The following is a 13,365-nucleotide window of genomic DNA, read 5'->3' on the forward strand; positions in this document are numbered from 1 at the left end:
GGCCAGCATGTATTGCTATAATTGGGCCGGTTTGCCAGTGGGAGGCTCCTTTCCGCAGCATGCCTGCTAGATTATGGGTACCACAACGGCGCCTATTTCTGCCGTGAAGCAATGATGTGTAAACATTACTGTGTTTCGGTCTGAAGGGCGCCGTAGCTAGTGAAATTACTGGGCAATTGAGACTTAATATCTTACATCTCAAGGTGACGAGCCCAATTGTAGTGCCGCTCAGAATTTTTGGGTTTTTCAAGAATCCATCAGCTGATCGTCCTGCTCGTTTCGTCCCTTATATAAAAAAATGTATTGCGTCGCTCATGACCCCAGTTTCTTTGAGGGCAATGTAATAAAACCCATCGCCTCTTGTCATATTTGTTGGCAGGAAAGTCAGTGAAAGAAATATGCTATAAAAATTGTTTTTTTTTTCAGGTACTAAAAATGCAAGAACAAGAAGTGGAGGGGGAGCCAGCGCACCACGCGCGTCGGCCCATGAACGCTTTTCTCATCTTCTGCAAGCGGCACCGCGGGGTCGTGCGCGACAAGTATCCCAACCTTGAGAACAGGTACCTATCTCAATTAGCCCCTGATTTACTAGTATTCAATTTACGGTATTAATTACAATCTGAAAATACTAAATTAAATGAAATAAGTAACAAAAATTATTAAAATCTATCTATATATATAAAAATGAATTGCTGTTCGTTAGTCTCGCTAAAACTCGAGAATGGCTGGTCCGATTTGGCTAATTTTGGTCTTGAATTATTTGTGGAAGCCCAGGGAAAGTTTAAAAGGTAAATAAAAGTGTGAAAAAATGTTCGGAATTAAATAAAAACAACAATTTTGTTTTTCCTTTGATGTGTCCATACATAATTTCTATGAGAGAATTTATTGACGCACGGTTTGACAGTTCTGCTGTGAAACAATTTCATTACGACAGCAGGGTGCATATTTTACGAAGTTATTCTTGATGTTATGATATATTATTGACAAATTCATAAAAAACATTATTTTATTTATTACTAGTGGACCCAACAGACGTTGTCCTGTACATACGTCTTAAATTTGAAAAATCGGTCCAGCTGTTAGGAGGAGTTCACTAACATACACATGAGCAGGAGAATTATATTATATGGACGGAATTGAGAATCTAAACCAATCACAAATTCACTGAAACAAACGAATAACTCATCAAAATCGGTCCAGCCGTTTAATAGGTAGTTTAATAGTGAATCTAAACCATTCTCGAATCCACCTGAAGACACACACCAATCTCAAATTCACTGGAACACACAAAAATATCATAAAAATCGGTCCAGCCGTTTAGGAGGTAGTTCAATTGTGAATCTAAACCATCCTCGAATCCACCTGAAGACACACAGAAAGTTTCATCAAAATCGGTCCAGCCGTCTAAGAGGAGTTCAGTGACATACACACGCACACAAGAATTATATATATAAAGATATACAGAAAAACGTCTGTCGGGTCAGCTAGTATAAAATAAAAATAATATGAATTAAAAAGAACTGTGAGGCGCGTGATTCCCTGCTAAAAGGAGCTGACTCAGTACATTGTTTGTCAGTGCAGAAGACACCAACACAACTGGCTCTCAGCAGCTCCTCGTGACATCTGGAGTGGAAAGTTGCTGTAGTCTTCCCGTCGTGTTTTTTTTTTGTTGTCAAAGGGAATGAATGAATATTGTAATAGTGTTGAAAATGTATTTAACGACTAGCAATGCCCCGCGGTTTCACTCGCGTAGATACTGATCTCATGGTAGTGAGTCGGACTATAGATTTATTTTTGTTATGATAAAAGTTTTATTTCGCTTCATTATTATTGTATTATTTTCTTTGGATTGACATTTTTAAACTCGTTATATCTTTTTAGGGGAATGTCCGATCTTAATAATTTAAAAAGTATTTTACGTGTATTGAAATGGTCTTTAATAATATAATGGGACAGTGATTAATACACAGGTATGAATAATATGGTTTGATTATTGTCGGCACTTTTATCAACTTAAAAATCTAAAAAGTACTTATAGTGGCATAACTACAGTAGTTGGACAAATGGTATCGTGGACTTTCTGTAGATATTGATACGTTCTATAATACTTTAGAACATTTTTTGTTCTATCATCAATAGTTTCCGCAGCACACAGATTTTTATGACTAAGTGTTTCACACCTTGGGTTCTATTATTGCATTTTAATAAGGGATCGCGATTTTTTTGTAAAATGTAACATAGCCTATGTCACTCAGTGAAGATGCAGCTTTCTAATGGTGAAAGAATTTTTGAAATCGGTCCAGTAGTTTTTGTGTGAAAACATTACATATACAAAAACACAAATGATTCTTCCTCTTTATAATATGAGTTTAGATGAGTAAGGCCGAGATACGCATAACGTTCACTTGACGGTCACACGTCTTTTCCAATACAATACAATGCCTTTTTGGTTTCCTGTTCAGAGGAGCCTCCCACTTAAAAATTGCTTCCAGCCGTCACAGTTGGGTGTCATTGCTATTGACAGGATATTGCAACAATCAGTTTGAAACAATCGTTCGGGTTTCACCAGAATACCCACAATGTTTATAACTTTCGAATTCGAGTGTATTAATCCTAGAAGTGAGGGTTATCACTTTGAAAGTATAACAAATTGTTTAGATTTGCAAGAGCGACATCTCAAGTCAGTTTCCTAATATGCAAATACTAAGGTTGAGCAGGTTAAAGTAGATCCTGTAGATGAAGCCACAACCTGAGAGTTGAACAAAGCATACAAGATTTTATGACGACACGTCACTCGAACGGTTAGCTCAGTTGGAAGTGCGCACGCACGGAACGCAAGAGGTCGTGTGTTCGAGTCCCGTATCGTTCATAAAAAAATTTTTTTCAAATTTTATTTGTGTATTAATCCTAGTAGTGTCCAGCCTTAGACGGCTCAACGTTCACTGACTACTGAGAGTACTGAGTGGGTTTCCGATTGGCAACACTAAAGTGTTTGCACTGCTCCTCAATGTTATTGTTTTCATATTTCTTTTTAAATTCCACTGGGTCTGGATTAATTATTCTCTATTATTGTTACACATTGCGTTGAAATTACTTATTTTGTTAAGGGGTAAATTTTGACCTATAAATATGTCCTGCAGTGTAATAAAATGCGGAATTTCACCACATTGACGTCATTCCGCAACCGTTCGTTTTGCAAGAAACTTGTTTAGTAGCCACCTTCTGGAATCAGTATTTTGTCTCTTTTATGCACAGTGACAAAGCTGCACGCTTGATCAAGACACCTGGAATACAATGTACCTTGGAGACCTTCAAATTTAAAACATTGGTACCTCCACTTAGGGTTTAGATTGTCATGTGATGCGTTAAGACTCAGATAATTTTACAATTTCCCCCTAAAAAGGACCGTCGTTGATTTATATTTTTGATGCAATAATGTTTTAATATCATGCCTGATACAATGGAATTTCTGACAGTAATAGAATACAATAGGTATTAATTATATTTTATGTGATGACGAACTGCAGACTAAACTTTATATACGATTGATATAGCTGTTGATATGTCTTGTTGTGGCACTAATTATAAAATTGTAAGCGAATAACCCCCCTATTCATAATGGTCCGCTAACTTTAAACAGCCGCTTAGTAGTGTTTTTTCTCAGTCTGACTTAGGTCAATAGAAGAAGACAGAGTGAGAATTAGCAATGCTTTAAGTTAGCAGACTATTATGAATAAGGGGCTAAAACATTTCGATTGTATGAAACAAAATTTGCTATTGTACTTTCATTGAGAATCGTAGCCCATTTTACAATGTAGCTAGTAACATTATAAAATGGGCTACGATGTAAAATGGGCTACGGCTACGAACCAAGCAAACGTTGTATTACCGTTGACCGATTCTCAGACCTACGAAATATATCGTAATAGAATAGTTGTTATATTCGATTCCCATCTTGCAACCCTATTGCGGTTCTGTGGATAATATAAAAATCGCGGTACAAAAATAGGTATTGATCGTAGACTGGTGATAATTTTAAGTTGTATGCACTTTTAATGCTGAATCATATTAAAATTAGGGGTCTTACCCTTATCATTTAGTGGTATGAAAAATAGATGTTGGCCAATTCTCAGACCTGCCCGATATGCAGAGAAAATGTCATACAAATTGGTTCCGCCGTTTTGGAGGACTTGGTAAAAAATACCGCGACACGAGTATTTTATATATTAGATTAAAATCTTTCTATTGTAATGAAGAAAACCGCTATAACCGAACAAGTAGATCAGAGGATCCAATGTCATTAAATGCCTCAGGGATCCGTTCTATCTGAATCGCTCTTCACACAGGAAGAATTTTCAGTAGGCTAAATATAACTCTTTGCTATAGATACAGCAAGATATCAACGACTCAAGCCTTTATAAAGGCTGGGATGGAGCAGATATATTAAATACTAGCTGATGCTCGCGACTTCGCCTCGTAGATAAAGGGTTCTTAAAGATAATAAGCAAGTTTGGTATTGAAGATTATCTCATGTCCTATTCCAGTTCCAGTTCCCGTATTCGCTCCCGTCCCCAACATATATGAATCTTATTTCGAGGAAGATTGCTATGTCAAACCAAACCTACTATCGATACAGTTATAGCTCATCGACGTGAATTTCAGTTTTTCATAAATCCCGCGGAAGCCATTGATTTTTCTGGGTTGAAATGTAGCTATCTCCTTTCCTAAGCTCTAGTCTATCGCTTTACCAACTACTATAGCATTTGATTTGTGTGTAATGATTTTTATGCATATTCTGAAGTAACAGATATTTAAAAAAAAATCCAAACTATCCGCGGCTTCATAACTTGATGGTACTCGTGGTTTTGGAGAAGCTTTACGCTCAATTGTACGCTTTAAGTCAAATCTAAATATTTTTTTTTTACTTCATTATAATAAAAAAAAAATATCGAAGTAGACGTTACTTTGCGGAAATCCATAATTATACAAATGATTTGAGTTTTCTTTAGTGTTGAACAAACAAATTTAGTCCCATCACCTTTGTTGCGTATCTCTTCCGGGTGTAATACGTCACAACAGCCGACCATCGTCGCGTCATTTCATGGGACGAGGGTATAAAAGAGCGGCATCCGGCTCACTTTTTTCAGTCTCGTGCCAGATTTTGGCGAGACAACACGTCCTGAGGATGCCTCGTGTAGAGGCGAAACACGTGTCGAATTGTTTAAAGACAAATATTTGCGGTTTAACACTAAAGAAAACTCAAATCGTTGTTTATTATAATAATAATAAAAGCCTTTATTTACAATACTTAAATGATTCCTGACCTAACTAATGTAATCTAACCTATATCTATTTAAATTCTATTTATTTGTATTTTCATTTATAGGTAATTAATATATACCTATGTCGGTAATTATTGGATGTGTTGCCTTTGGTATAGGCCTTCCCCGAAAACTACTACCTCATTATTAAATAAATAAATAAAATAGCCTTTATTCAGACAAAATGCTTAATCTAATTTTACATGCATTATTATTATTTAAATTTGACAGTATTTTCCTTCTTAAATTATATATGTACATTTTTTTTATTAGTTGAATAATTATGGGTTTTGTTTGTTTGTCTATTATAGACATAGGCCTCCTCCAACTGCCTCCACTGAATCCTGTTTTCAGCTGTTCTAGTCCATGTACTACCGGCAACTGCTTTAATCTCGTCCATTATTACTTACTATTTATATTTATACTTACTATTTGAGAAACCCTCAGATCGCCGAAACATGCAATCAGCGCATGAACCTTACTTACCTTAGTAGGTTTGTTTTACATTTTTTTTAATGAAAATAAGGGACGAGACGAGCGGGACGTTAAGCTTATGGTAATTTATACGCCTTGCCCATTACAATGCAGTGCCGGATCAGGATTCTTGAAAAACCCAAAAATTTTGAGCGACACTAAGTCTCATTTGCCCAGTAATTATTTGCTCCACTAGCTTCGGCGCCCTTCTAAACGAAACACAGGAATGTTTACACATAACTGCTTCACGGCAGAAATAGGCACCGTTGTGGAACCCATAAACTAGCCGGCATCCTGTGCAAAGGAGCCTCCTACACATTACACGCATTATGACTCAAAGCAAACTCGTCAATCGTTCTCAATAGAATATTTTAGATAGAACGATACCCAATGTGTTTATTGTTTTAAATTACTTACTAAGCAAATGTTTCGTCTGCTCCCGTTTATCTTTTCCCCATTTCCGATTCTTTATCTGTCTCGCCATATAGTAATGCGCTCGCTGGCAGCTATTCATTCAGCAACCGTATTCCTCCGAGATAAAACTGTTTCAAATGTTGGCATGTCGATTTCAGATCAATCACCAAAATCCTCGGAGAGTGGTGGGCCAACTTAGAAAAAGAGGAGAAAGCCTGCTACACAGGTCTTGCTAAACAGGTAATTGATTTACAGTTCTTTGTATAGCTACTATAAACCAGTTTGCAATATGTATATATTTTTTTTATCTTTTTAGTACAAAGACGCGTTCTTCAGCGCCAATCCGGACTTCAAATGGTACAAGTTGCCCGCGCCGCCATTGCGTAGCCTCTCCTCCAGACCCCGGGACCACGTGGACAAACATTCAGAGTCCCACAGCGACTTTACCGATGTTGAAATGGTAACAACCAATAATAACTCGACTAAAGTCGACTTAAATAATAGACACGGTTTTGAAAATCGTCAGTCGATGTTTACCGTGGGAAAATTAGCCGATGAGGCGGATATGGGAGGCCTAAGCAGCCTCATAGAAAAAGAGACAGAGAATCCCACTATTAACCCATACTTTGCACCTTATTCTTTTAACTCATACTCAACCGATAAAAGATCTCACGATAACATGGAGAAGCCAAAAAAACATGAAGAAGAACTACAAAACGCATTGAGCGAAACGGCCAATATTTTTATAGATGAATCGAAAAATGAGAAACAGGAATCTGGGCGAATTATTATAGTATCCGATTCGATAGAAAGTTGTACTACAATTAAAAGTAGTTCATCAGATAACCATAATACCATTAATACATTTAAAGCGGCAGATTTCGATTTAGAAGCTAAAATCAAGGCTCTGCCATCGCTGAGTCTTGAGAAATTCCAGCAGAGAAAACGCGATAACAAGCGGAGAAAGAAGACGATAAATTTAAGACCTAAAGCGCTTGCGCCATCTCAAATAATTAACTCCGTGCCTCGGCCTATACCTGTTGAGAGACGAGAACTAGCTGAAAGTTGGCGCGAGCACGCCGTCGGTAGCCAGAAACGCAAGCCTAGGAAGAAAAGTATAACCCGCCTTGATATTAACAGCCTTGCATCAACCAATTTCTGTGAAAGTGTCAAGATAAGTCCTGAGATAAAAATTGCGACTGAGGCTCCGTGCACCGTTGTGCATACCATGGACATGTGCAATCAAACTATACACGGAAATGTTGATCTTTTCGCGCTGGCAACACTTGCCGAAGTCGCTTCAAACACTTCGAAAATTGAAGATACCGCGAAAGAAGTCTGCCAAAACAAGCGACCATAACGCTTCCACGGTATAAAATGCCGAACTAGCCTTAATGAGATATTCCAAATATTATTTACTTTTTAATCAGATAACATTATTTATATATAGATATCTATATTGTACGCATAAAGATTAATAATATTGTATACTTTTAACTATAGTTTTTATATAATAGATATATATATAAATATATATAGTTTATTTATATTAAAATAGAGATTACTATGTAAATTTAGAAATTATGTAAAGTAGGAAGGAAAATCCTGTGTTTTAGGAATAACAATATAAGTGTGATATGATAATATATGATATCACGTACAGAAAAAAGGCATAATGTATTTTAAAGTTTGGAAATGTGAAAAAATATGTAGGTATATTAATTATTAGTTGTATATACAATATATATACAATATACAACTAATAATTAATTTAATGAATTGTCAATTAGCGAGTGATTTGTTTTGGAATCGCTAATTGTCACAAAAAAAATAAATTGTAATTTATTGTATAGTGTTATAGCAATGTCCCAACCTCAGTTCTATTTAAGTAAATAATATAATGCATTACTTTATTGATTTAAACTTACATAGCTAGAAACTTATGGCTGCTCTCAATAATGTCTATATTCCTTGTTTTAACTAAGTAGCATCACAATACAGACAATATTAATATAGTAATAATATAAGAAGCCCTACCATCAACTTTTAATTAGCGATTCCATTCCGATGCAGTACAGCTTAGGTACCTAAACTGAATCGCTAAAATTCGTACCATGAGGTGTCTACTGAATGGCAGGATAGGAGCACAGAGTACATTTTTTTTTTGATTCGTTCTTGCGAACAAGCTATAGCAAGGGGCCTTACTGCATTGTTTTTAGTATTTAAATTTTCGGTATTTATTTTCAGTAATTTGTTTTACAAAAAATTACAATAAAGTATTCTCATCTCATCTTTCATCAATTCCATTTTCCTTTTCTGTATGTTTTATGTGCTTTCACTATTTTTTAAAAATTACTTACAAAACAGAATTGTTTTGTAAGTAATTAGTGTAAAGTAAGAAGTGAATACTTTCCGCTAAAAAAGTAGCAACTTTATTTGAGACACATAAGCTATCCAGTTTAGGTTGAAATATCACCTCATGGTACGAATGAATGCACGAACGAAAACTGTTTGCGATTCATATTGCGACTTGATTTGACGTCAACCTTCATTCATGGAAAGGTCGTGGTATGAAATAGCAAAGCAGTACAGTTTAGGTCTTCAATTGAATCGCAATAACAGTTCATGGTAGGCCCGCTGGTTATATGACCTAACCCAACTTATAAGTGTCTATTCATTGATGTCGAAAAGGTGTAATGGCATCTAGCGAAGCTCAGAATAGGGTAAACTTGCCGATTTTAGTAACTAGGTTATTGCAACAACCATAGATGATTTATACGTCTAGATATTAGAAACTGATAAAATATGCCAGGTTTCTTACTTTAGTGTGCGTGACAAGCTACGTCTTACACTCACGATGTGTGTGTGTTACCTTGTGTAAGTGTGTATGAATTGCTCAAAATAGAGTTTAATTGTCAATAGTTTTGAACGTTTTCACAACTGTAAGGCCTATCGCATACGACAGACTATCCGTAACGCACTTTCTAGTCTGTGATGATAAAACCGATAGAATTATATGCAGTAACGCATTCGACGCGCAAAATATCTGACACAAAATATCCTCGTAGAACTGACAGACCGCGTCGTACTAAAAGTGCGCCAAAAAAATGTAACGTTCGCGTCAACACGCGTTAACGCAGACGACGCTCACTTTAGTCAGTAGTCTGCACTTGCTAGTGATTTACGTGTATAATGGCCCAATTCTTATATCATATAGATGTTGTTTCAAAAAATAGGAAACAGACCAGGTCTGTATGATAGATCTCTTTTTTATATAGAAATATTTGGCAGATTATTATGACAGAAATTTAAAAAGAAAATTTCACGATAAAGTCTGCTAATTTATTTGGATATAGTTTTAAAACTGAATGTTTGATATGAAACAGTCCCTTTAATAATCTTTCTGAAAGAATAGGATGAATCCAAAATTCTCTGTTTCTTCTTCTTTTCTTATACTCAAGTACGAAATAGTATACCGCAATATCTGTACTTCCATTGCGTGTACGTCCCTATAGTTCTGCCGACAAAATGACCGAAAGTGTACGTCGTGTGCGTTGAGTCTGTGAAATATCTGCCAACGACATTTTGCGCAATGCAGACTTTTTGCATACCGCAAACTCAATAGCACAAAAAGTGTTTCATCTGCGATAGGCCTTACAGTCTATCTAGACGTATAAATGACTAAAAGCAACATCTTTTAACCTTATACAAGTTCCCACCAAAACAAGAACCGGAATAGAAATATTGAGAACTGTCTTTTGTCGACATCACACTCATAGACTGTATCGCATTTCGTTAGTGAGTATACTAAAATGCTATTTATGATTGTCGATATTATTTATTGCTATTGTAAACACTAAAACTAGTCTTGTCACCACACATTCATAATCCAAGGTTTTCCACCTATTCAGTTTGAACAGTTCAGTTTTCCACCTATTGAATAAACCTTAAGTTTTGGGTAACGAATCGTGGATTATTTACCTTGGATTATCGATTGATGTGGCGTGAATACGCTAGTAATATTTATTTTAGTTACCAATACCTCACTCATAACCAACACACAACAAAAACTCATAAAATAAATATATAACCTTAGAATACAAAAATAATAATTATTAAAGTACAGTTATCGCGCGAGTTGAATGCAGTCGGGGCCTTGCGTAAAGAGCGGTAACATCTCCCCCCGCTTTCCGTACGCACGCCTGCAGTGTAGTGCTGTGCCATCGTTGACGTTATCGTACGCTTTATCGTATATAACACGGTATGTCGCGTTAATACTAAAGTAGCGACCACGTGTTATTTTTATTTTATATCAATAAAGACTGATCCGAGTCCATCAGTTTCCATTCAAGAGTTTTTATTCATCGCCAAGCATGAGAAATAGCGAAAAATGTTATGGACGCGTGTGTTGAAGAAAGGCAGAACTAAAAGTTTAAGATTTAATTATTAGGTTAAAATGATGCCTAATGTGAAATGGTAAACTTGTTTTTGTTTAAACTTATCGACACATTTATAATTAGGTCGCAGCACTATCGCATTCCTGAACTCTGAATTCAACTCGTGCGTTATCTGTAATAGGTATATTGATTGCTATTTACAAAATTCGAACTGATTCTACCAGAATCCTTTACTTACTAAACTACTAAAACTGCAAACCAGATCTAGCAGTTAAACAAAAGATACCGCGACTCATGCGTGTTATTTATAAATTTTTGTGTGTACATATATATTTGCTTTGAAATTCTAAAAGTTACTATTTTATTTCCGTAAATGTTCTAGATCAACTTTTTGATTTTTATATGAATGTGAATATGTATTTCTAGAAAGGCTGCCAGCGCTAAATTCGTTGCGTTCATATATGTCAAGATACCTAAACTTCGCTTCACATCACCTACGATCGAACGTACCATTAACAACCGTTCCCATTATTCAATCTATCTCTTACTTGAGATGAAAATCGTAACTACGGTTGACTTTTCTGTCTCAATAAACTTATCGACAGTAACTTCTTTATCCGTACAAAAAATGGGTCTGTCAATGGGACGACGTATAGCTTACCAGCGATAGAAGTTTGTATGGAAATTGCAATTCACGCGTCCCATAAGGCTATAAGAATGACTTATCGGATATATTGGGGCAGCTTCAGATTATTGACAGCTAATTACTGACGGTAGAAGATAGTATTCTATCTCTACCTGTTGATAGTATATTGGGAACGGCCATAAAAGAAACGAAGCCAGTAAATACCTTTGCCCAACAAGTCAGTTGTATCATTGTATGCCACGTGGGTCACAGACCATTATATTGTGGCAAGGGTACCCTTTTACCCGATTTATTACCCGAATTAACACCAGTCGAAATAAAGATAACCTATTTTGGACGCATTATTAATCGCTTCTTTTTTCTTTTTATTCCAATATATAATTCCAGATTAGAATTGATAACGTTTCAAAAACATATTCGTTATTACTTATGTCAAGACAATAGCCAACACAAAGCAATCATAAAACGTGAGTTGGACTCGTATGTAACGTAAATTATGTGATAATTTTTATTTACTTAGTTATAACTTTTGTTTTGTATGAATTTTCTGTTTGTAACTCTCGTTATTTTATCAATGTTGTATTAAAGTATGAATGAGAGCAATTCACCCGATTAGGTACCTGAGATTGATCGAAAATAACGAAATATCATTCGAAAGGAAACGACTTTAGTTTTTAAATCTTTTTTTTATAATTTTAAACTATTAATTGTGGAACAGTGTTTCTCAAATATTTGTTTGTTTCGTTAATTTATTTTTAGCTGGGTGGTAAAGGCCTCTGTGATTTATTGTTTTATGATATTCTGATGGTGCATCGCTTTTTTTTTTGCGGTTCTAGTCTAGATTAGTGTTTTAAACAGTATATGTCGAGTACTAAATTCTAAAGTGCACTTAAATAATTTAACGAATGACACAAGCCATAATGTGCTCATCCAAAGACCAAATGTATATAGGTTTTAGAAGCTAGATAATAGATTAACTGTTGTATGTGTAAGATATATTATAGTCTACGACATAGTATATATATATATATATATATATTTTCGTTCAATGTGTCAAATGATGTTGATGTTTTTGTTTGCGCTGTGCTAGTTTATATTGTATTGTTACAGTTTTGTATGTTTGCGAGCTTTTTATATTTCCTTGATATTTTACCAAACGTACTGTACTAAGGCTTGCATTGAGCATAATTACAAATGAATTATGCATCTACAATAATTTGGCCTTATCGAAACAGCCCGATAAGTGTTGGAGTTTAGTGTTAAGATACCGATGGGGCCATGAAGTGGAGGGATCGAGAAATAAGGCATAGAATATATATAATATATATCATTTACATCAATTATATTTTATAATACTTTTATATTGTGGTGAGCTTATATCGTATTTAAATAAATGTTTTAAGTATGGTGCTTTCAGATCTGCTATATGTGTATAAAAAATTGTATGAAGAGTTGATGCAGTGTGAAATTTTAACTTCCAAAATATATTTATCGTTAGGTAGTTGTATATTATAGACTTATTTATGTGGATCACAATTATTTGGATGTTTTTAATATCACAATTGTTTTAAAAAAGATCCTATTTCTACAATAACTGTTGCTTGTAGGTATTAGTCAGGTGAATATTTACTGTTGTTCATAAGGTGTGTAGTTTTTGTGCTTTGTGTGTGAGCACAAAATTGTATACTACTCTAATATATGTTTAAAACATACCTACCTACCTTAAATAATTTTAATCTTAGTGGTTTCGGATAGTCATAGTTGTTTGAGAAACACTGGTCTTTCATTTTAGTGCATAATATTATAGCACCCAAAGTGTTAAGTTGCTCCAAAGTATTTGTTGAATGTTTTCGTTAAATGAATGTATGGTTAATTATATACTTTTATTGTAGTAATAAAGTTTATTCATATTATGATATTTTATTGTCCTTTGTAATATCATCATCATCATCAGTTGGAAGACGTCCACTGCTGGACAAAGGCCTCCCTCAAATAAGTTAACGAGTCCGCATTTCGCATAAATCATTAATCAATTTCCACTTATTTCAATAAAACTAATAATCAAACAAGTTTTGGATACTGTTATAATTTAGTATACTTTCTATTATAGAAG

General features: G+C 35.0%; 1 protein-coding gene across 1 annotated transcript in view; it reads left to right on the top strand.

The window, feature by feature from the left end:
- Positions 1–8,569, top strand: part of LOC126964533 (uncharacterized) — a 43,697-nt gene extending 35,128 nt beyond the window's left edge. Inside the window, exons 2-4 of the mRNA XM_050807723.1 lie at positions 427–560; positions 6,368–6,449; positions 6,526–8,569. Of these exons, the coding sequence (XP_050663680.1) occupies positions 436–560; positions 6,368–6,449; positions 6,526–7,569 (1,251 nt within the window). The 5' untranslated portion in view covers positions 427–435 and the 3' untranslated portion in view covers positions 7,570–8,569. The remainder of the gene's footprint in view (positions 1–426; positions 561–6,367; positions 6,450–6,525) is intronic.
- The last annotated feature ends 4,796 nt before the right edge of the window (positions 8,570–13,365 follow it).

This window comes from Leptidea sinapis, chromosome 5, assembly GCF_905404315.1.
Source record: "Leptidea sinapis chromosome 5, ilLepSina1.1, whole genome shotgun sequence".
NCBI classification, from domain to species: Eukaryota; Metazoa; Arthropoda; class Insecta; order Lepidoptera; family Pieridae; genus Leptidea; species Leptidea sinapis.